General features: G+C 41.8%; 1 protein-coding gene across 1 annotated transcript in view; it reads right to left on the bottom strand.

Moving 5' to 3' along the window:
• Nucleotides 1–25,365, bottom strand: part of cnih3 (cornichon family AMPA receptor auxiliary protein 3) — a 91,336-nt gene that overhangs the window by 14,326 nt on the left and 51,645 nt on the right. Inside the window, exon 4 of the mRNA XM_051725339.1 lies at nucleotides 2,149–2,261. Within this exon, the coding sequence (XP_051581299.1) occupies nucleotides 2,149–2,261 (113 nt within the window). The remainder of the gene's footprint in view (nucleotides 1–2,148; nucleotides 2,262–25,365) is intronic.

Genomic DNA, 25,365 nt, shown 5'->3' with positions numbered 1-25,365 from the left:
ATAAAGATGCGCATTGATTGTCTTGGCAGCTGCCTTAAGGGACCATTCACACAGAATGCATTTTGGTTGCATCTGAACTGTTTTTAAATTGTTTTTCTATGTAAACATGCACTATATGGATGTCTTTGACCATTGTGGCACGTCTCGCTGTTTTTGTTCTTGCTGTCTTGCACAGGAGTGCTACCTGTGTTCTACCTGCATTCTGCATTTATTAGCGCAAGAACACATTTGGTGTGAACGGACCCTTAATCTGCAGTTTTAATCTGAATAGATTTGTTGTACTGCACTGCCTGAGATTGTGCTTTGAACACAATCTTTCAAGTCGTTCCGTGCCTCCCTCTCATCTAAAAGCATCACTTCTGGTGCAACAATTTTGTTAGAGAAACATAAAAAAATGGAAATGAGATAACAGATGCGCATAAGGAAAAATCTGAGACAGGGAAAGAAAGGAAAAGGAAGATTGACAGCATATTGTATAGCAGCTGTGATTATTGAATCTGTGGAAAGAAAGGCAGATTATATACAACATTCCAACACCCGCCCCCCCCCCCCCCACACAAACACACACGCACACATCTAAAGCCATAAGTAATCTGGCAAGGAAAATTACAGGTAGCAGGCTGAAATATTCACTCTATTATTTGTCAGTAAAAAAAAAAGAAAAAGAAAAAACTAACATACAGAAAAGTAAAAAATTTTGGTGGCAAGGAATTTTATGAGGTGAAGTAAATGGTCCCTTTGAAATGTGCCAGGTTTACATGTTTCACCGCTTTAAAAGTGTTTAAAGGTGTTGATTCCAACCACACATCCTCATACTTGGAGAAAGCTATCCATTAGCAATCCCATTCATTTCAATGGCAGCTGCTCGGCTGGCGCATGCAGACGAGGAAGTCTGTGACCTGAATGCTGCCATCTTTGCTTCATGGGCACTCAGTTCCAGTTTTTGCAAATCACCTGAGCAGTAAATGCCCAAATGCTGATCACTCAATGTTAGAACTCCTTTGAGCAGACAGAGAAATAGTCAATTTGAATTTTTTAAATTCCCTTCTAAAGCAAAAGGTCACTGATGAGACATCTACTATATTACAGCAGTGCTTTATGCTAAGGATTTTTTCTACTGGCCCAGTCGGTTTAGATTTTTACTTGCCCTGCCAAAAATTTCACTAGCCCAAAAACAAAAATGAAAAATAGTTGTTTTTAACATAATGGCTTTAAGCCATAGTGAGTGTGCTTCTTTTCATATCAAACGGCATTAGCATGTCAAATTAATGTTTAGATTTTGATACATTACCTAGTTAAATATATACTTACATTTTGGATACTAAGCAGCTCATGAAATCAAGGAGGAAGTGGGAGCCGGCTGGACAGATCACAAAGACTTTAACACACAGTTCACGTAGACACAACATACACAGTGCACTCTGGCACACACACGCCGGCAGACACGCACACAGCTCCGTGCGACGCTCACTCTGTTGACTTTTCAGCCCAACGCAGATTGCACTGATAAGTGAGCTGTGTGCAACTCTCTCTCTCTCCCACACTGGCATCCCCGGATCCTCTTTATCTCTCTCCCGCTGATTGGGTAACTCAGGGCCAGGCATCCAAGCTGACAGCCCGGCCATGCCCTCCTCCTCTTCACACCAGGGTTTAACAAAGTTTAACTACGTTTCATTCAGTGCTTTATCTCTAAAGATGAAAAATATCAAAGAAAAGGTGATTTTTTTTACTGTGGGAACAGTACCAGTACTCTGTCCTTTTGCGAGTGCACATTCTGTACATGCTAAACAGCATCTACACTGCACAGAGAGAAATGATGAGAGAGATGCCCAGAGAGAGAGATGGATTTACAGTCCAACAGAAAGAAACTATTGATTTATTGTGTTCCAATGTGTGGAAACTGTGTTAAAACATGTTAAAACGAAAAAATCGGGGAATTTTTCCATACTGTGAACATGGAATATGCGGGAATAATTAAAATGTTGCGTAATACTCAGAGTCCCAAAGTCTTATTTGCTGTTTACAGAGCCTTGGGCTGTCACAGGGACCTATTTTAGTGATATCTGCTAGGTAGGAGAGTCATTTTATGTGCTGTTTTCCAAAACATTTGCTCTTTTAAGGGGAGTGAAAGATGGTTCAGGTGCTCACCTCCATGTGTTGTAGAAGAGCAGAGGGATATTTAGGCCCACTGTAAGCCACTCCTGAGCGCACAGGAACATAATACAGAAGAGTCCATGGATGGAGTACTCTGGAAGCACCAACTGGAGAGACAACAGAAAAATAACTCAGATACTGTAGTTCCTTCCCTTGGCAACAAATAGCACTGCAAAAACAAGGCCTGTTTTTAAACAGGTTCCCCAAACATTTTCCCCTCTTCCATTAGTCAGTGTACAGATAGTCTCACCCCAGACTCATGCCATTGGTTGAGAAAATGTTACTTTGTCTGGCTGGATGGGATTCTCAAACAAACAGAGCAATGTTTTGATAGTGCCACAGAGCCGCAATGTTTTGATAGTGCCACAGAGCCACAGTGTTTACACTTTTCTGGGGAATCAGCCTATTAATGGCTTACTTATAGCTGACTATGCATATTACTCTGGGATAGGAGAATGTATTTCACCTCGTGTGACCGATTGATCTCAGTTCAGGAGAATCTGTGCTGTCATGTGACAAAACAACATGGCGCCGACCACAGCAGTGTTTGTCTTGGGAGAAAAGCCAAAAGAAACTACATCTGATAAGAAATCTAATTATGTTTGAGATTAGAGTATCTAGTTTCATCCGATATGCCATTTTAAAAATTTGAGCGATTTAGCACGAAACGCCACGCTACTAAACACAATGTATACTAATGTGTACTTTAGTGCATTTTTTCCCTTAGAAATCCTATATTTACTGTGCATTATCACATTGAAAATCAATGGGTTCATCCAAAAGCTGAAAATGGTTGCTTTCAGAGGCTTTATATGGAGTTAGGATGAAAATAAGGTGGAACTGTTCTGAGACCAGTAAAGACAGACAGCACACTGGAGGTTAAGTCATTCACTAAATAGGGAGCAAGGGAGCATCCTAAATCTCTCTATGCAGCAAAGTGCATTAAATCCAAACTTCCTATCAAAAGTTCAGTTTCAGGCTGCAGATGATGCTTGGACCACTCAACATGTTTGGCAGACATGGGACAATGGTAATCAGTACATAGATTCAGAATTTATAATGTATAATTTTATTTTAACATGGTTGGCAGTGATTGGATGACGTTGGCCATTACTTTGAATCAGTATTAATTATGCTAAATCCTGATGTAATGTCTGTAATGTCTCAAAACATGAACAACCAACACTCCAGGAAACATAATAAACAATTTGATTAAAACAATCAGACTTTCCATAGCTTGTTATTATTTAAAATTTAGTCCCGCTGTCCACATATATTGCCATCAATTTTTAGGAAAACGATTTGCTCTAGAATATACAGGTGCATCTCAATAAATTAGAATGTCGTGGAAAAGTTCATTTATTTCAGTAATTCAACTCAAATTGTGAAACTCGTGTATTAAATAAATTCAATGCACACAGACTGAAGTAGTTTAAGTCTTTGGTTCTTTTAATTGTGATGATTTTGGCTCACATTTAACAAAAACCCACCAATTCACCATCTCAAAAAATTAGAATACATCATAAGACCAATAAAAAAAACATTTTTGTGAATTGTTGGCCTTCTGGAAAGTATGTTAATTTACTGTATATGTACTCAATACTTGGTAGGGGCTCCTTTTGCTTTAATTACTGCCTCAATTCGGCGTGGCATGGAGGTGATCAGTTTGTGGCACTGCTGAGGTGGTGTGGAAGCCCAGGTTTCTTTGACAGTGGCCTTCAGCTCATCTGCATTTTTTGGTCTCTTGTTTCTCATTTTCCTCTTGACAATACCCCATAGATTCTCTATGGGGTTCAGGTCTGGTGAGTTTGCTGGCCAGTCAAGCACACCAACACCATGGTCATTTAACCAACTTTTGGTGCTTTTGGCAGTGTGGGCAGGTGCCAAATGCTGCTGGAAAATGAAATCAGCATCTTTAAAAAGCTGGTCAGCAGAAGGAAGCATCAAGTGCTCCAAAATTTCTTGGTAAACGGGTGCAGTGACTTTGGTTTTCAAAAAACACAATGGACCAACACCAGCAGATGACATTGCACCCCAAATCATCACAGACTGTGGAAACTTAACACTGGACTTCAAGCAACTTGGGTTATGAGCTTCTCCACCCTTCCTCCAGACTCTAGGACCTTGGTTTCCAAATGAAATACAAAACTTTCTCTCATCTGAAAAGAGGACGTTGGAACACTGGGCAACAGTCCAGTTCTTCTTCTCCTTAGCTCAGGTAAGACGCCTCTGACATTGTCTGTGGTTCAGGAGTGGCTTAACAAGAGGGGGTTTTTGTTAAATGTGAGCCAAAATCATCACAATTAAAAGAACCAAAGACTTAAACTACTTCAGTCTGTGTGCACTGAATTTATTTAATACACGAGTTTCACAATTTGAGTTGAATTACTGAAATAAATGAATTTTTCCACGACATTCTAATTTATTGAGATGCACCTGTATACATATTTTTCCCACATGTTTATTAGGTGCTACTAGTTACAAATCAAAAAAGGAAATTGAAAATGCACACAGTGACGCTCATGTCTCAGGAGGTTTAACATAGAAAAAAATGACACACTTCACCCTTAAGAAAGGTGAATTTACCTTACATATATTTACAGTCGTTGCTCTCAAATCAGTCAAATCAAATTTCTTTTATTGTCACACAACCATATACACAAGTGCAATAGTGTGTGAAATTCTTGGGTGCAGTTCCGAGCAACATAGCAGTCGTGACAGTGATGAGACATATACCAATTTACAATAAACTTCAGATTTACACAACACAATTTAAATTCTAATATACACATAATTACACACAACACAATATACAAATAATAACATACAATGTACATTATACAATACACAATATAGAATACACATTATACAATAAAAAAATAGTATATATAGTATATATAAAATGTACAGTAGGTTGTATTGTACTGTATTGACATTCATGCTGTCGGTTAATAGTCAGTTGCCAGTGTGTTGTTAAGAGAGATATAATTATGACAGTCCAGTGTGAGATAATAAGATGAATAAAGTGCAGTGCTGATGTATATTGATCGTAGGAGTTCAAAAGTCTGATTGCTTGGGGGAAGAAGCTGTCATGAAGTCGGCTGGTGCGGGTCCTGATGCTGCGATACCGCCTGCCTGATGGTAGCAGTGAGAGCAGCCCATGGCTCGGGTAGCTGGAGTCTCTGATGATCCTCTGAGCTTTTTTCCACACACTGCCTGGTATATATGTCCTGGAGCGAGGGAAGCTCACCTCCGATGATGTGTCTGGCAGTTCGCACCACCCTTTGTAGGGCTTTGCGGTTGTGGGCGGTGCTATTGCCATACCAGGCGGAGATGCAGCCAGTCAGGATGCTTTCTACAGTGCTGGTGTAGAACCGTGTGAAGATGTGGCGATTCATTCCAAACTTCCTCAGCTGTCTCAGGAAGAAGAGGCACTGATGAGCCTTCTTCACAACGGCCTCAGTGTGGACAGACCATGTGAGTTCCTCAGTGATGTGGACACCCAGGAACTTGAAGCTACTGACTCTCTCCAGTGGTGCTCCATTGATGGTGATGGGGCTGTGTTCTCTTTCTCTTCTCCTTAAGTCCACCACAAGCTCCTTTGTCTTACTGATGTTGAGGGAGAGGTTGTGCTCCTAACACCAGCGTGTCAGATTGTGCACCTCCTCTCTATAGGCTGTTTCATCATTGTCAGTGATCAGACCTACCACCGTCGTATCATCAGCAAACTTAATGATGGCATTGGAGCTGTGTGTTGCCACACAGTCATGTGTGTACAGGGAGTACAGGAGTGGGCTAAGAACACAGCCCTGTGGGGCTCCAGTGTTGAGGGTCAGTGATGAGGAGATGTTACTGCCCATTCTAACCACCTGGCATCTGCTTGACAGGAAGTCCAGGACCCAGATGCACAGCGAGCTGTTTAAGCCCAGAGCCCGGAGTTTATCATCAAGCTTGGAGGGCACTATGGTGTTGAATGCTAATCTGTAGGCTAAAAACAGCATTCTCACATAAGTGTTCCTTTTTTCCAGGTGGGAGAGAGCAATGTGTATTGTAGATGCAATGGCATCATCAGTGGAGCAGTTGTTGCAGTACGCAAACTGCAATGGGTCCAGTGATGGAGGCAGCACAGAGCAGATGTAATCTCTGATTACATCTGATTATCTCTGGTGTGTAATTGTCTCTCAAAGCATTTGCTGATGATGGGGGTCAGAGCAACAGGATGCCAGTCATTTAAGCAAGTGATTTTGGATTGCTTTGGTACAAGCACAATGGTGGATATTTTAAAGCATGTGGGGACTACAGACAAAGAGAGGGAAAGGTTGAAAATGTCCGTAAAAACACCAGCCTGTTGGCCCGGAATGCCATCTGGACCCGCGGCTTTACGGATATTCACCCATCGGAAGGATCGGGTTACATCCGATACAGAGACGGAGAGTGAACAAACCTCTGTAGCTTCAGCCGCGAGAAACGTGCATCAAAAGTATTTAGCTCATCCGGGAGAGAGGCAGCGGTGTTCACGGTGGAGTTTTTATTCCCTTTAAAGTCCATGATGATATTAATTCCCTGCCACATGCTTCTAGAGTTGGTGGTGTTAAACTGTCCTTCAATCTTGTTCCTGTACTGGTGTTTTGCTGCTCTTTCGGAGGGCATATCTGGCTTGTTTATGCTCCTCTGCATTCCCGGAATTAAAAGTGGAGGTCCGCGCATTAAGTGCCGCGAACATCGCTATTAATCCAAGGTTTCTGGTTCGGGTAGATCCGTATTGTTTTGGGTGGAAAAACATCCTCTATGCACTTTCTAATGAAACACGTGACACTATCAGCGTAAAGCTCGATGTCATCATCAGAGGCGGACTGGAACATCTCCCAGTCCACGTGATCAAAACAGTCTTGTAGCATAGTCTGATTGGTCCGACCAGCACTGGATCGTTCTGAGAGTGGGTGCTTCCTGTTTCAGTTTCTGCCTGTAAGTGGGCAGAAGCAGAACGGAAGAGTGGTCCGATTTTCCAAATGGTGGGCGGGGGAGGGATTTGTAGCCATCCTGGAAGGGAGAGTAGCAATGGTCCAAAACCTGGTCCCCTCGTGTGTTAAAACTGATGTGTTGGTGGTATTTTGGTGCGATTGATTTGAGATTGGCTTTGTTAAAGTCCCCGGTCACAATGAACACGGCCTCAGGGTGCGCGGTTTCCTGCTTGCTTATAATCCCATACAGTTCCTTGAGTGTCCGGTCTGTGTCGGCTTGTGGCGGGATGTACACAACTGTGATAATGACCACTGTGAATTCCCTCGGTAACCAGAATGGTCGACATAGAAGCATGAGAAATTCCGGATCAGGAGAGCAGAAAGACTTGATAGAATGTATGTTCCTCTGATCACACCAGGATTTGTTGATCATAAAACATACACCACCACCTCTGCTTTTACCTGAGAGGTCTTTCGCTCTGTCCGCTCGGTGCACGGAGAACCCCGCAGGTTCGATGGCTGAGTCTGGAATCTCCGCAGACATCCAAGTTTCTGTTAGGCAGATAATGCAGCAGTCCCTCATCTCTCATTGGAAAGAGATCCGCATTCTCAGCTCGCAGAGCATGTTGTCCAGAGACTGAACATTTGCCAGTAGAATACTGGGTAGCGGGGGTCGTTTGTGCGACGTCTTACTCTGATGAGAACGCTGGCTCTGTTTCCCCTTTTCCTTCTACGTTTGCGCGGCCGGGCTGCCCAGACAAAGGGCTCCGCTGGCGTGTTTGTAAACAACGGGTCGGCATTGAGGAATTTGAAGTCCGGTTTACGGTGTGTAATTGCACAACAAATGTCCAAAAGTGTTCATCTGTCGTAGACAATAAGGCAGACAACATCCAAGACAAAAAACATAAGAATTGTAAATGAAACAAACAAAAAACTACAATATTGTATCGGAACTCGCAATGCAGCAGACATACTCAGAGCCATCTTGAGTCCAAAGACCAAATGCCAGAGATTACATTCAAGTATTCATATGTAAGAAAGAGAGCTTCAAAAAAAATAAAAATATTAAAAATATTACACTTATGTTTAAAAATGATGTGTTATGAGTAAAGAACTGTGACATTTTACCAATAACTGTAGTAGACCATGCTATGGGAGTATACAAGGAATTTCAATATGGAGGTTTAATAATTCTCTTCTTAGGGATAATATTTTTAAGGATAAAATAATGCATTGCTTTAAACATTATATACAGAGTAACAATAATGGAGAAGTGACACCAGTTATATTGTGGGAGGCTGCTAAAGCCACAATGAGAGGGGAAATAATAGCATATGCATCATGGAAAAAGAAACAAAAAGTCAAAGAGAGAAGTTAAACTTAGAAAATACATTAAAAAGTTTACAGGAAAAGCAAGTGAAAAATAAAAATAAGGAGGTTTACGAAGAGCTAAAGGAGGTAAGGAAGGCCTTAGATAAAATAGCAATAATAGAAACTGAGAAGATTTGAAAGTATACTAGACAGAAATACTATGATAATAGTGCAAAATCTCTAAAAATGTTAGCATTTAAATAAAAAATAAAAAACAAAGAAAAATCTGTAATAATGAGTATAAGGGATAAAGATTTAGTAGAAAGGAAGGGAAAGTTAGAAATAGTTTCGTGTTTTAGAGATTATTATCAGTTTCTCTATAAACCAGATTCAGAAATGTTGGATACAACTAAAATTAAAAACTACTTGAATTTTTTGAACCTTCCTACAATTACAAGTCTACAAAATAAAGTTTTAACCTCTCCAATAACAGAAGAAGAGATTTTAACAGTTATTAAAAAAAGTAAAGCAGAAAATGTCCAGGTAGTGATGGATTTACAAATGAATTTTATAAAACATTTAATAAATTGTTGTCCCCAATATTGAGTGAGGTTTTTAACTGGATTTTAGAAAAAGATGAGCGGCCACAGACATGGAACTCATCCATTATAACCCCACACAATGTTCATCTTATAGACCTACATCTTTGTTAAATGTAGATAAAAAGCTATTCACATCAATAATTGCTACCAGACTTGCTGATATATTACCAAAAATAATTAACTTTGATCAAACTGGTTTTGTGGAAAACCGGGTATTGTATGATAATGTACGACGAACACTAAATCTTATTGATTATGCAACTAAAGCTAAGAAACAAATGTTAATAATGACATTAGATGCTGAAAAAGCTTTTGACAGGGTTCTATGGCCCTTTATTTTTGAAACTTGTAAAGCATATGGTTTTAATCAACTGTTATTAAATTAGTCAAAAAAAAAATAAATAAAATAAAATAAAAAATATACAACCAACATATGCAAGTGTTAGGGCCAATGCAGTTCTTTCACAGAAGTTTGCATTAATGAGGGGGACAAGACAAGGGGATCCCTTGTCACCTCAGATATTTGCTTTATGCATAGAGCCCTTAGCACAGAGTATACAAATTAATTCCACAATAAAAGGTCTTAAAATTGAGGATGTGAAACATAAACTTGCATTGTATGCAGATGATATAATATTGTTTTTAACAGATGTAGAAACATCATTACCCTCAGTGTTAGAAGAGATAGATTTATATGGAGATTTGTCAGGTTATAAACTAAATTTTAATAAGACAGAAGTTATGGAAATAGGGGGCAAATTACAAAAGGATTTAAAAAAAGAAATATGATATTAAATGGAACCAAACTGAAATAAGGTACTTGGGAGTGATAATTCCATACAATGTAGAAAATGTATATAAGTGTAATTATGATATTCTAGAAACTACTATAAGACACAATTTTAAAAGGAGGAAAATACTACCATTATCTTTGTTTAAAAAATAAGTACAATTAAAATGAGTATACTTCCAAGATTCTTATTTCTGTTTCAAAACCTTCCAGTTCCCTTTCTGTCACTCACTCGATATTGTGTCGATGTAGTGACACTAGGGATCGCTCCTGGGAGACCCAAACACCTCCAATCTTTGAGAAAAGGCAAATGAGAATTGGCGAGTGGAATTTGCATGCCACCCCCCAGACATACGGGTATAAAATGAGCTGGCTCACAACCACTCATTCAGATTTTTTCAACGGAGCCGAGAGGTTGTGTGTCAGTAAGCTGAATTCCACTGCTGGTCCATTCACCTCAGACAGAAGCGTATGCTGTTGGATATATGGCACATTTCAGCGGTACCCTTCTTCCCGGAAGTGCACGATGAGTTGACGAGGTCCTGGAGGGCACCTTTTTCTGCCCGAACTCGACTTCCCAGCTTGTACACTCTTACTACCCTCGACATAGGAGCGGCCCATGGGTACGCAGAGATCCCTCAGATGAATAAGGTGGTTGCGGTGTATCTCTGCCCGCAAAAAGGCGCCACCTGGCGGGATCGTCCGGCGCAACCCTACAGGGCCTATAGGACTACATTGTCACTGGTGACTAAAGCCTACAGTGCCGCTGGAAAGGCCACCTCCACCCTGCATGCTATGGCCCTCCTGAAAGTACACCAGGCCCTGAAAGAGCTGCACGTGGGTAGTCCTGATCCCGATGTGATGCAGGAGCTGTGCTCGGCGATCGATCTCACTCGGTGATCGATCTCCCGTTACGAAGGTCACGGCGCAAGCACTCGGGCAGGCGATGTCCACCTTGGTGGTCCAGGAGCGCCACCTGTGGCTGAATCTGATTGAGACGAGGGATGCCAACAAGGCTCGTTTTCTCAACGCTCCCATCTCCCAGATCAGCCTATTCGGCGACACCGTTGAGTACTTTTCCGAGCAGTTCTCGGTGGTGAAGAAGCAGACTGAGGCGATACAGCACATCTTCCCCCGGCACGGCTCAAGATCCCGTACCCTGAGCCCAGTTCTCGGCCCCGGCGTAGAGCCTCCCGCAGGAAGTTGATGCCCCCTGGGTCACTCCTTGGGTCACACGATCAGTGTTTATGACTGCCGTTATCACGGCGACCGGACACCGAACACCTGCGACTTGGACGTCGCGAATGCGGGCCCCCCGCTTTCATGTACCCGACTGCACCACACTCGCACCCACGGCCAGATGGTTGTGACGAGTTACGAGTGCGGTCAAAAAGTCCCTGCTCCCCTGTCGCCGACCTCCCCCGATGCCGGGTACATGGAGCAAGGTAAGTGCTTTGAGGGCCCCCTCAGCGCAGCCACGAGTTCAAGATGAAGCAAGGCTCCTCGACGTAGCGTACCCTGCTCCCCCCGCCACGAGGCCCCACCCACAGGTACGTTAGACACGATTGTCCACTTAGTGCCCCCCACCCGGAGCTTGGACGCGTGGTTAACGCTTTCCAGCCCGTCACAGTGGCTGGCCAGGACCATACGGCTACGTGATTCAGTTAGCCAGGCGCCCACCCCGTTTCAGCGGCCTGCGTGTGGAGATTGCGACCCTTCTGCGCAAGGGTGCGATAGAGCCTGTCCCTCCAGCCGAGATGAGGAAAGGGATCTACAGCCCCTACTTCATTGTGCCAAAGAAAGGCGGTGGGTTGCGGCCAATCTTGGACCTGCGAGTTTTGAACCAGGCCTTACACAGACTCCCGTTCAAGATGCTGACACAGAAGCGCATTCTGGCGAGCATCCAGCCTCAAGATTGGTTCGCGGCGGTAGACCTGAAGGATGCGTCTTCGCGAAGGTCCCCCGCTAAGGGAATTGGGCATTCGCATCCTCAACTATCCCGATGGTTGGTTAATCCTAGCTCACTCTCAGGATGTGTTGTGTGCATACAGGGGACTGGTGCTCTCGCGCCTCAGCCGACTAGGGCTTCGGATCAACTGGGAAAAGAGCAAGCTCCTCCCGGTTCAGAGCATCTCTTTTCTTGGTTTGAGTTCAACTCCAGTCTCGTTGATGGCACGCCTCACGAACGAGTGCGCACAGTCGGTGCTGACCTGTTTGAAGGCGTTCAAACAGAAAACAGCGGTTCCACTGAAATTTTTTCAGAGGCTCCTGGGGCATATGGCATCCTCAGCGGTGGCCACTCCGCTCGGGTTGATGCATATGAGACCGCTTCAGCACTGGCTTCAGACTTGTGTCCCGAGATGGGCATGGCGCCATGGGACACATCATGTGGCCGTCACACCGATCTGTCACAGTCTCTTCAGCCCTTGGACCGACATCACGTTTCTACGGGCAGGCGTTCCCCCAAGAGCAGGTCTCCAGGTGCGTCGTGGTCATGACAGATGCCTCCAAAATGGGCTGGGGTGCTGTTTGCAATGGGCACGCAGCCGCCAGCTTATGGACGGGCCCGTGGTTGCGTTGGCATATCAACTGCCTCGAGTTGCTGGCAATTCTGCCCGCCCTGCTGAGGTTCCGGCCATTGATCCAGGGCATGCACGTGTTAGTTTGGACAGACAACACGGCAATGGTAGCATATGTCAACCGTCAAGGCGGTCTGAGCTCCCGTTGTATGTCACAACACACCCGCCGTCTTCTCCTCTGGAGTCAGCAGCATCTCAAGTCGCTGCGAGCCACTCACATCCTGGGCGACCTCAACATTGCACGCTGCCACGGCAGGTTACCCTCAGGGGAGAGTGGAGACTCCACCCTCAAGTGGTCCAGCTGATCTGGAGTCAATTCGGACAGGCACAGGTAGACCTGTTCGCCTCCCAGGAATCCTCCCACTGCCCGCTCTGGTACGCGCTGACTGAGGCACCTCTCAGTATAGATGCGCTGGCACACAGCTTGCCCCCTGGCCTGCGCAAATATGCGTTTCCCCCAGTGAGCCTACTTGCACAGACCCTGTGCAAGATCAGGGAGGATGAGGAGCAGGTCATCCTGGTAGCACCCTACTGGCCCACCCAGACATGCTTCTCGGACCTCACGCTCCTCACAACAACCCCCCCCCCCCCGGCAAATTCCCCTGAGGAAGGACCTTCTTTCACAGGGACGGGGGACCATCTGGAGTCTCCATGTCTGGCCCCTGGATGGGACGCAGAAGACCTAAGCGGTATACCACCCGTGGTGGTAGACACGATCACTCAGGCTAGGGCCCCCTCTACGAGGCACCTGTATGCCTTTAAGTGGCGTCTGTTTGCTAAGTGGTGTTCTTCCCGATGGGAAGACCCCCAAAGATGCACAGTCGGATCGGTGCTTTCCTTTCTGCAGGAGAGGTGGGAAGGGCGGCTGTCCCCTTCCACCTTGAAGGTGTTTGTAACCGCTATAGCGGCACACCACGACACAGTGGACGATAAGTCCTTAGGGAAGCACGACCTGATCATCAGGTTCCTGAGAGGCTCTAGGAGGCTGAATCCCTCCAGACTGCGCCTCGTTCCCTCATGGGACATCTCTGTAGTTCTTCAGGGTCTACAGCGAGCCCCCTTTGAGCCTTTGCAGTCAGCTGAGCTTAAGGCACTCTCCTTGAAGACTGCCTTCCTGACTGCGCTCACTTCCATCAAGAGGGTAGGAGACCTGCAAACGTTCTCTGTCAGCGAAACGTGCCTGTAGTTCGGTCTGGGCTACTCTCACGTGATCCTGAGACCCCGACCGGGCTATGTGCCCAACGTTCCCACGACCCCTTTTAGTGACCAGGTGGTGAACCTGCAAGCGCTGCCCCAGGAGGAGGCAGACCCAGCCCTGACGTTGCTGTGTCCGGTGCGCGCTTTACGCATCTATTTGGATCGCACACAGAGCTTTAGAGTCTCTGAGCGGCTCTTTGTCTGCTTTGGTGCACAGCGGAAAGGAAGCGCTGTCTCTAAGCAGAGGATAGCCCACTGGCTCATTGACACCATAATTATGGCATTTCATGCCCAGGACATGCTGACCCCGGTAGGGCTACGAGCTCATTCTACCAGGGGTGTAGCGGCCTCCTGGGCCTTGGCCAGGGGCGCCTCTCTAACAGACATTTGCAGAGCAGTGGGCTGGGCAACACCCAACACCTTTGCGAGGTTCTACAACCTCTGAGTGGAACCGGTTTCGTCCCGTGTAGTGGCATACACAAGCAGGTAAGTCCGGGACAGCCGGCCGGGTGTATCGCTTGCACATAGAGCCTTTCACCTCCCCTGAGCTGAAGACATGTGCCGTTAACTCCCAGTAGTGTTCACAAACTGTGTTCCCTGGTTGCCTTCCTCCAAGCCCTGTGGCAGTCAAATTTTCAGAGAGTCTTGTACATGTGCCGGCCCAGTACATGTGCTACTAAAGCCCTGTACTAGGGTAGGTGCTCCGCATGTGGCAGTTCCCCATAGGTAACCCTATGCGATATATATATCTTCCGCTAATTCTTTTCCCTGTTGGCAAACTGCATCTTCTTTGGGCAGTGGCCCCTCTGCCTCAGTCTCCATGCTTGTAGTAACTCCTCCCTCATAGGGTAGGACCTACCATGGAACTTCTCCACATGGCATACTTCCGACATAGCTCGGCAAGACCATGTGACGTATTTCCACTTAAATACCCCCTCTCTGGGCGAGGTGTGGTCTCCGCAGTGTCCTCCCCTTGGGATTTTGTATAGGGACCCCTAATGTCACTACATCGACACAACGTCGAGTGAGTGACAGACGTCTTGGTTACTTTCGTAACCTCCGATGGAGGAAACGAGACATTGTGTCCCTCCTGCCACAACGCTGAACTACCCGTTGAAATGGCCGGGACCTTGTCTCGGCTCCTCAGCATAAAACCTGAATGAGTGGTTGCATACCAGCTCCTTTTATACCCGTATGTCCAGGGGAGTGGTATGCAAATACCACTCGCCAATTTTCATTGGCCTTTTATCAAAGACCAGAGGTGTCTCGGGCTCCCAAGAGTGACCCCTAGTGTCACTACATAGTCACAATGTCTCGTTCCCTCCATCAGGGGACGGAGGTTATGCAAGTAACCACGACGTTTTGTTTGGACAATAAAAGTAGCGTGACTTTGTTAAGTTTCAATTAATTGCAAATGAGTGTATTCCTCTTCCTGTCATTCCAATTTCGATTTAACACCATGTGGGATGTGTTCAATTAAATTTAAATAAAAACATAAGAACTGACAAAGAAACATTTCTTAAATACTAAATTCTGCCCAACTCTGCTATTTACTTAATATATTTCTAGGGCACTACACTATTGTATTGTGTAAAGGTGCTGCTTTAAAGTCAAGTAAACTAAATAACAGCAAAAAAACATTTTAAACAGTTTTTCTAAACGTGACAGATAATTGATCAATTATGTTATAAACTCAGTTGACAATCCACACATTATATAAATGGAAATCTCAATGTCTTTCACACAGTACAGAATGGATTTTTGATGCCGACGTTTGATGACAGTACTGTATGTAAGACTTATGGCCTACTTTATACCTGACAAGAGGGATTGCTTCAGTGCAGAGGCAAGGACAGGACATTTCTCATTCAGGACACAATATCCTAAGGCACAAACCTTTTCTATGGCGGACATTCGCAGCAGGCTAAAGGAAATGTGGTTCAGGTCAACCCTTATGTAAGAGGGCTCATTAGAGTTTAACCTGTCCCAGCTATTTACTCTTATTGGTGCAGAAAAAGCCCAAAATACCGTCACCACAATAAAAATACCCTGGATTAAAAAAAGAAGATAAATGCTTTAGTGAAACAGGCTTGTCCTGTTTAATTGCTTTCTCTGTGCCACATTCTCATCTTCACAACAAGAGTAATATTAAACACAAATTTTACATATTTTTAATAGCACTCTATAAGGAACACCTGTACACCTACTTATTCATGCATTATCTAATCAGCCAATCATGTGGCAGCAGTGCAATGCATAAAATCATGAAGATACGGGTCAGGTGCTTCAGTTAATGTTCACACCAACCATCAGAATGGGGACATTTTTTTATCTCAGTGATTTCGACCGTGGCATGATTGTTGCCTGATAAAATGCTCAGTGAGTGTACATTTAAGTTAATATTCAGACACTCTCCTTAGTTTATCTATAAGTTTCAAGCAGAGGCTCTTGGGTAACTTTTAACCTGAATTTTAGATGAATTGTGAACTGCTGTTGGAGTACAAACTTTAAAGTAATTGTTAGCCCACAAATGAGTATTCTTTAATTATTTACTCACCCTCATATTGTTTCAAATCTTTATGACTTTATTTCACTCATGTAACACAAAAAGAGATGTTAGGCAGAATCTTAGTGTGTGTTCACACTTGTAGTTTGGTTCTCTTGGTTCTCTTGGTCCGGAACAAAAAAGAAAATGATACATTTAGTCCTGGTTCACTTAGCATTCACACTGGCATTTTTAACACCGAACTTAAAGATACAAAACAAAAGGCAAAAGGATAAGGTCACCACCTGTTTGGACAGCTTTTATGACGTATATTTTGCAACAGAACTTGCCGAACATCCAAAATAATGCTGGCTGCTGGGCTAAATGCGCTCGTTGGATTTATGTACATATATATATATATATATATATATATATATATATATATATATATATATATATATATATATATATATATATATGGTGGTATTTTTACCAGCTGAAAACATACGAAGAGCTATTAAAATGTGTAAAGGAGTCAAAACAGCACCAGGAATTCCTCCGTTGCACACACAAACGAAGATATGCTGCAAGGACAGCTGACGGTGGTTCCAACGCCTGTACTGAACTGTAATGGGCAACATAGCTCATTTGATGAGAAGAACCAGGTATGCTTGAGGTCAGTATTAAAGGCAAATGACTTCCTGTTATTGGTCCATTTAGACGTCTTTGGTCCATGCCGCGTTCATATCAGTCGAACCGCACCAGAGTTCGTTTGGAAGCGGACTGAGACCCACTATTCAGGGGGTCTCGGTCCGTTTGTTTGGTGTGCACCAATGTTCGGATGGCAGTGTTCACACTTGTTCAAATGAACCGCACTAACAGAGCAATCACACCAGAGTTCATTTTAATCGAACCAAACCTGCCAAGTGTGAACATACCCTTAGCCTCAGTCACAATAGACTTTCATTGTGTAGAAAATAGATGCAATTAATGTGAATGTGACTGAGGCTAACATTCTACCTAAAATCTCTTTTTGTGTTCCATGTAAAAAGGAAATCAAATGAGTTTTGGAATGACATGAGGATGAGTAGATGAATTTTTCATTTTTGGATGAACCATCCCTTATAGTAACGATTCTTTCCTAAAACTTCTGGTAACAACAAGAATAAATGATCTCCTCATCATAGTGAATTCAGTGATAAATGCTTGATAATCACTAAGTTAGTGTGCACTGGCAGCTGGGCTAGGAAGGGCGCATCTGGAGGATCAGTTTTTATCTGTTAGACTTCAGGGCTTCTGAACATCTGACTAACTTTAGGCACAATCATTTGTGCTTCATTTCAGTGGCACAAATAAACATATAGGAAATCTTGGGGGAATTTTATGTGTGACATTTAGGTGACATTAACCCTGTGATCAACTTACTGTAGCTGTGATACTTTCCCTAAATGATAGTCTACATATTCATTGACTAATATAAAATACAAAGTAATACAATTTGTAACAACACTATTTAGAAATTATTCATTATTATACAGAAGTGTATGTGATTACAGACAGGATGTATTGTTTTTGACCGAAAAAAAAAAAAAAAAATATCACACAGTTATCAGTGGCATAGATAGACCCTGGCTGATAGGGCTGAAGCCATGGATCTTTTGTTAATAGCCCCAAATGTTTTTTGTGATGAAAAAAATAGGCTTAAATGTTCATTACATCAGAGTACAAAAGCAACAATGCAGGCTGCAATTCTGGCTCGTAGGACTTTGAGTACACCAGGCAGCGAAACATTCCAGAGGACACACAAAGCAAAAAGCAGAACCTTCTGGAGGAATAACATTAGGGCCTTTCCAGGCCATAAAACTGTGAATCTATAAATTTGGTGATGAAATGTCTGAGATGCCCTCTCCCAGTTCCATCCTGCATCACATTATGAAACGAAAGAACTGTCAGAAAGATCGCACTCCCCTCGGGGAGTCCCCTTTTGGGAGACTGAAGCTCCTTTCAGGTTGTTGATTTGAGATAATAAACGAGAGCCAAATGGTTGGTCAGGAGACTATCCATTCTGCTAAAACAGCAAAACTGCATGATTTAAAACAAAAAGAACATTGGTCAAGTAGGCCCTGCACCCTACAGGACAGTGACATAGGGTAGACTCAGTAACCTTCTGAACTATTCCACACAGACTTCAAACTTTTGACTCTCTATGCATCTCAACCCAAGATGCCCAAGCTCTCTGTTGGACCAAACGTACAATATAATTTTATGCACCAGGCTTAGCCTGACTATATCATTTACAATAACAGATAATCAAGCATCACCATGCTCTAAATTAATGAATTAACCATTATAACTTTTAATCTGGTATCCTATTAGGCAGCTCTCAGCCTAGGAACAAAGGAGGGGGAGGTCCGCCCTCCTTCTTGAAGTTACACTCAAGAGAGCGAGATCTGAAGCCTTGAAATTTCAAGACTGGGTTTACTAATATTTTACCCTTTTAAATACATGGAACTAATGTTGTTCTTGTATTTCTCATAAGTATATCTACCTTTGAGATTGTCAGACTACCTCATGTAATGTTATCCTTGCTTTAACTATTATTACTCTTTTAATTGCTTATCATGCAGGTTATTGCCATTGCAATTATTAGTGTTACCCTCATGTTTGGTATCTATGAGGTCCATAGTTTCCAGAATTATGCTGTTTGGGTTGTTTGCAGCTATATATTTTCTTATGAAATTCATGATTAAAATGTTCACATTTTTGAGTGGGAATTTTAAGAGGCCTTTACACAAAGGATTGTAAATCAACTTTGAAAATGAGGGAAAGATGTGACCATGTGACCCAGCAGAAGACACTTCTGATTAGCTCAAGACACCTTTGGGGTGCGGCCAAACTCAACTAAACAAAACTTCCCCAATAAGTACGAACTTCCGCTCTCTCTCTCTTCACGCTCTTCCCTCTGGGCTCTTAGCCCTTCTTCGACTAGCTTCCCTCCAGCGCCCCATCTGCCCAGGATCCGCACAATGTAGTGTCCAGGAAAGTTCGGAACATAAAGTTCTAAGGAAGCTCTTCTCTGCGCTACGACTCACACACGTGACGGAGAGTCGTGAGTCTCCCTGGCGGGAGGCCTCGCTTCAAAGCCCTGCCTCATCATTACAGCAACAAACTATCCACAATCTTAATAGAGGTCCAAAACACGACGGAACAACCAGAACTTTCTACAAAGAGCCAAAGAACCAAAGCAACGCAAGGAAATGCAAGTACATCTCCAGCTTTTGCTGAAATGCTGGTGTCTCTTTAATATTATTTGAGTAACCTGATAGCAAATCGAGGTATTTATTCGAAATGAAGTATCGCTGGTTCTCAAGGCAATGTCTACAGACTCCATAAAGTTCAATTTCTCTGCACAGATCCTTTCATTCACCTTCTGTTACAATTTACTCTCCAACCTGTTTTTCATGTTGTCTATGTGTTTAAATTAGCAATAAAGTCTTGTTTGTAGTCAAAGGTAATTTGACTGTGGTATATTTTAATAAATAATCTCGTCACATGATTTTTTAAAAGATCTGCGCTCCGAAGCTCGAACCATATCTAAACCTATTTGTGATATTATTTTCAATAGCCATGAGAATAGTATTACTCTAAAGAGTTAACAGATGTGTCATATCAACTCAGCGTGGCCGAGTGATTAGACGTATACTGTAATTCTTTCAATAAGTGAATTAATCATACTTCCCTTATTAAGCTAATTCCTTACATATAAATTGTCAGCAGATACAACAAGCCTGTTGTATTACATTTTAAATGGTGGAGAATCTTTATTCAGATTTCTAATCTGGTCAGTTGTCATTTATCCTTTTTATAATGGTTTTTGAACGCGGCTAATTCCATTATACAATTTCCTACATATTATTGTTGGAGATATGCAAAGTCGCGAATTTCCTACATATTAATGTTGGAGGTATGTGGGCATTTTAATCCATACCATGTACATTTATACTACCAAATTTCCTTACACCTTAATGGTGGATAAATGCGGGCATGTTTAAATCTGGCCATTACATTTAGCATTCTATTATTCAATTTCCTTACAGGCTTCAAATGTAAATTAATTCTGATCAGTGAGCCAACATTACATTATCATTGCATTAATAGACAGTTCGCACTTTGACCTTTACCTGCTGTTCATGCTCAAGTTCATCAGACACGTAACGAACACCTTGAGTGGGAGCTTTCTATTTTCTCTCACAAGGGTGCAGCTTTTCTGTATCAGAGGCACTGAGGTTTTATTACGCAAACCTTATTTTTAAATATATAGTCTATAAGCAGAGTTGGGAGGGTTACTTTTGAAAATGTATTCCACTACAGATTACAGAATACATGCTGCAAAATGTAATTTGTAACAAGTTCCGTTAGATTACCCAAGGTCAGTAACATATTCTAAATACTTTGGATTACTTCTTCAGCAGTGGTAGATTCTTTTGACTTGTTTTGACAACTGCCAGTACAGTAAGACAAAATACATGTTAAAAATACATTCTATAATTTTTTATAATTTATAATTATATTTATTTATCACACATTATACATTTGCACATATACAGTGAAATTCTTTTTTTCACATATCCCAGCTAAGCTGGGGTCAGATTCTCTGAAAAACCTAAATATCTTATGCAGTGTTGTTTCTAAAACAAGATAAATCAAACTGATCTTCTTTTAAGGATTTTTAGATATTTTTACAGGAAAACAATACAAAAATGATTATCAAGAATACGATTTTTCCCTAATATCACAGGTCTTACTAAGAAATTATGATCCAACGTGAATTTTCTTGATAAAAAAAATATGATCGTGCCTGGTAACGTGTGCATGTAAAATGGTTAGAAATAGCATTTTAGCTTAGCGTAAAGCTGACAATTTACACAAGGTTTATTTCTATTTCTTCTGCTCCAGACTTCTCTGTCTGCTCGTATGAATGTAACACATCATAAGAGAGTGTTTAACTGCTGTTCAAATGCACTTTGGATCGCATCATTTATATGTATAAATGTTTTTCATCTGAAAGGACTAAATATTAAATGAAAAAAATGACAATAAAATGCAAAGTAATCTCTTGAATGTAACTGTATTCTAAATACCAATGATTTAAATTGTAACTGTAGTGGAATACAGTTACAAATATTTTGTATTTTAAATACGTAATCCCGTTACATGTATTTCATTACTCCCCAACCCTGTCTATAAGCCTAATTTCTAATCTTCATTTGTTTTTAACGATCCACACACCAAGTAGATTTTAATGCATGCACCAGTCAACTTGTTCATTTATTCAGGTTTAGTTGGGAGTCAGTAGGCTATGTGGGAATAAAGAACGTGTATTGCAATGGAATTTCCTCAAATGCAACTCAAAATAGGAGAACAGTAAGCTATAAGCCTAAATAGCACAATACAAAGGTTTTAAAATTATAAATCTCACATTAAAGTCAAACAAAAATGATCAAACTGTCACTGCCCGTATATGCGCTCTGCCCGTGTTGATTCACATTTCCATGTTATGTGCGTGGAGTTAAACTGCTGCATTTAAATAGCCTCTTTGGGGTGCCTTGATTTTTAAATGGTTTAAAATGACATTGAACTTGTCAAATTATTGCACTTAAGTCTGCACATCAAAGCAAAAGGGGGAAAAACCTGGAATCATGAAACCCAACGCATTTTATTTTTTTAATCTTTACTTAGTGATCCCACGATGATGTTTTATTGGCCTGTAAAAAAAAAAAAAAAAAAAAAAAGAAAAAAGATTAAGTCATAATATTTTCAGAGAAAAAGTAAAAATACAGAGAATTAAGTTGTAGCATTATGAGATTAAAGTCGTAATAGTTTGAGAATAACATCGTAGCATTATAATATTAAATTTCTTATTAGAATAAAGTCAAAATTATTAGAATAAAGTCATAGCATTTTGAGATTATAGTCATAATATTTTGAGAATAAAGTAAAAAAAATATAAGAATAAAGTCATTGCATTGTGAGAATAAAGTAGTATATTAGAAAAAACTAAAATCTAAATATTAGGCTAAACGGAGCATCATTATCACAACGATAGAACGGACACCGTGCCTGCAGCTTCATTAATGCAAGAGATGTCATAGGCTTACTTTAGTTTAGGATTTGGCAATAATGAAATCCTTCGTCTTTTGGCTCATCAGCACAGAGTTATTAGTATTCGGACTCCGGTTATGTAGGAAATTTTATTTATTCAGGAGAAAGAACCAGACAGATTTGGCAGTCCTGCTTGGCGTTACTGGGTTTTCCTCTCTAAACAATACTGTAACTGAGGGGATGTTACCACATACAATATCTTGAAATGGACCTATATAATTCACAGCAGTTCCAATTATTTTTCTCTTCACTTAAGTGTGAGCCTATATCTCTTCCTCCCTTGACAGGCACCTATATGTTGAAAACACCTGTACTAATGCACACCTCATTCATGAACAGAGAGCTTGCAAAACCTTCCCACAAATTCAGCTCGGTAGCATAGCCAAGTTATCTCCCTGGTTATTGGTGTTGTATGTAAAGACCCAGACGCTCCACTTTGCTGTTGTCCACCACATCACTTTCCTTTCGATTTATTCTCAAAATATTACGACTTTAATCCCATACTGCTTCGAATTTCTTCTCATAATGTTTACTTTATTCTCAAAATATTCTGATAAATGACAATTGTAAATGTAAAATTCTCCCCAATTTGGAATGCCCAGTTCCCAATGTTCTCTAAGTCCTCGTGGTGGCGTAGCGATTCGCCTCAATCCGGGTGGTGGAGGACGAATCTCAGTTGCCTCCGCGTCTGAGACCGTCAATCCACGCATCTTATCACGTGGCTCATTGAGTGCGTTACCGCGGAGACGTAGCGTGTGTGGAGGCTTCACGCTATTCTCCGCACCATCCACGCACAACTCACCAAGCGCCCCACCGAGAGCAAGAAGCACACATTATAGGGACCATGAGGAGGTTACCCCATGTGACTCTATGCTCCCTAGCAACCGAGCCAATTTGGTTGCTTAGGAGACCTGGTTGGACTCAGTACGCCCTGGATTCGAACTCGCGACTCCAGGGGTGGTGGTCAGCGTCAATACTCGAGGAGCTACCCAGGCCCCTGTAAATTTAAATTATTAAATTACTTTGATTTTATTGTTAGCGTTAGTTTCTGCACAATGAACAAATGAGCCGACAAGTTGTAATTTTTGCTTTAATCCGCAATTTAAATTAAAAACGTGTTTGATCTAAAGTTCTGAACAGGTGTCAGTGTTGTGCGCTTAATATAGGCCCTAATTGTTATTTGACAGGTAGGGTGGTCATTTTTTAAATCATGTTATGAAGGATTCTTCTTATTTTTATATTTTAATATGCCCTGTGGGCTAAGTGCTGGATGTCACTGAAGTCTAGCAACGCCCCTGGTTATCATGTTGGAACTGTCATCATAATCTCCTTTTAAATAATCTTTCCATAAATTAGATCTCAGATGGTCTTAAAATCTTAATTCAGTAGGTACTTTTCCTCTTTACACATTTTTTTGTGTGTGCATTTTCTTTCCATAATGACAATGCCCCTGGCCTCGGCACAAAGCAAGGTCAATATAGAAATGGTTTACGGAGTCTGATATGGAAGAACTTGACTGGCCTGCACAAAGAACAGACCTCAACCCCAAGGAACACCTTTGGGATAAATTTGAACACCTACTGCAATCCAGGCCCCATCGCCCAACATTAGTGATTGACCACTGATTCTAGTATCTGAATGAGAGCAAATCCTTACAGCAATGTTCCAAAATCTAGTAGTAGAGGGAGGATAAACTCCTTATTAATGCCAAAGGTTTTAACAAGCACACATGAGTTTAGTCATAAAGTGTGTCTTTATATGTAAATAGATTGTCTCTGCCATCCTGCATCCTGCTGACTCCATACACGTGAAGCCTCTTAAGCATACTGTATAATTAACCATTCAGAGAGACATAGTTTGCCCTACACTATTGCTTCCTATATGTTAATTATAGGCCAAGGACCACTCAGACTGAAGTCCATGAGCGCTTTACAAGTGTAGCTTTTAAAGAAGCCTTTCTATTGGAAGAACACGAGCTAGCAATAACCTCTTTTGAGTTACAATATGTCACCTAATGAGAGGTCTGTTGTGGCTGAGTGGTTTAGTCTAGTGTCCTTAATGTTGTCTCTTTCTCACTCTCTCTCTCTAACCCTCTGTTCCTATCACATTCTCACCAGCCTGCCACTGCTGGACTCTCCAATTAACACTACTTACCAGTAATGACAGGACAAAGACCACTATGCTAATGCCCAACCATTAGTGCAGAACAGAGCAGGCATCAAACCTGTAGATAGCTCTTTAATGAGGAAATGTGCCTTGACAATTTATATATCAAGAATAGAGATAAAAAGGGAATTGAGAGACATCTCTCTGGGCAGGAGGTGTCAATACCATCACAGGTATGAACTTTTATTGTATGTTATAAAACTGACCACAAGAATAACTTGAGGAGGGCTAATTAGTGACATTGTGATCAAACAGGTTCTTGGTGAGGTGGCTGTATTAAGCCTGCACACTTCTACTACTAGTATTAATAATTATTATTTATTTTATAAGAATTTAATAATAATATTAATAATAATAATAATTTAGTAACTAATTAACCACACAGTTTTCTGTGATTAATCGCGATAAATCTCAGTACATTAAACAAACATTAAAGTATAATAAAAAAATATATTTACTTCATACTTTTTCCTCAGAGAACTTGCAAGAAATGGGCAAGTCAGCATTTATTTTTAATTGTTTAAATATGTACGTGTTAAAATGTTCAGTTTTTTTGAGGATATAATTAATTTTACACATTTATACAGGTACACACCGATCAGCCACAACATTAAAACCACCTGCCTAATATTGTGTAGGTCCCCCTCATGCCGCCAAAACTGTGAGATGCTATTTTTCTCACCACAATTGAACAGAGTGGTTATCCGAGTTACCATAGACACTATCAGTTCAAACCTGTCTGGCCATTCTCTGTTGACCTCACTCATCAACATGGCGTTTCCATTGGCAGAACATCGGAGAACGCTCACTGGATGTTTTTTGTTTTTGGCACCATTTGGAGTAAATTCTTGAGACTTGTGTGTGAAAATCCCAGGAGTTCAACAGTTACAGAAATACTCAAACCAGCCCATCTGGCACCAATAATCATTCATGCAATTATCTAATCAGCCAATCGTGT

The sequence above is a fragment of the Myxocyprinus asiaticus genome, chromosome 19 (genome assembly GCF_019703515.2).
Source record: "Myxocyprinus asiaticus isolate MX2 ecotype Aquarium Trade chromosome 19, UBuf_Myxa_2, whole genome shotgun sequence".
NCBI classification, from domain to species: Eukaryota; Metazoa; Chordata; class Actinopteri; order Cypriniformes; family Catostomidae; genus Myxocyprinus; species Myxocyprinus asiaticus.
Note: the sequence above shows the minus strand (reverse complement) of the source record. Positions and strands in the feature narration are given on the sequence as shown.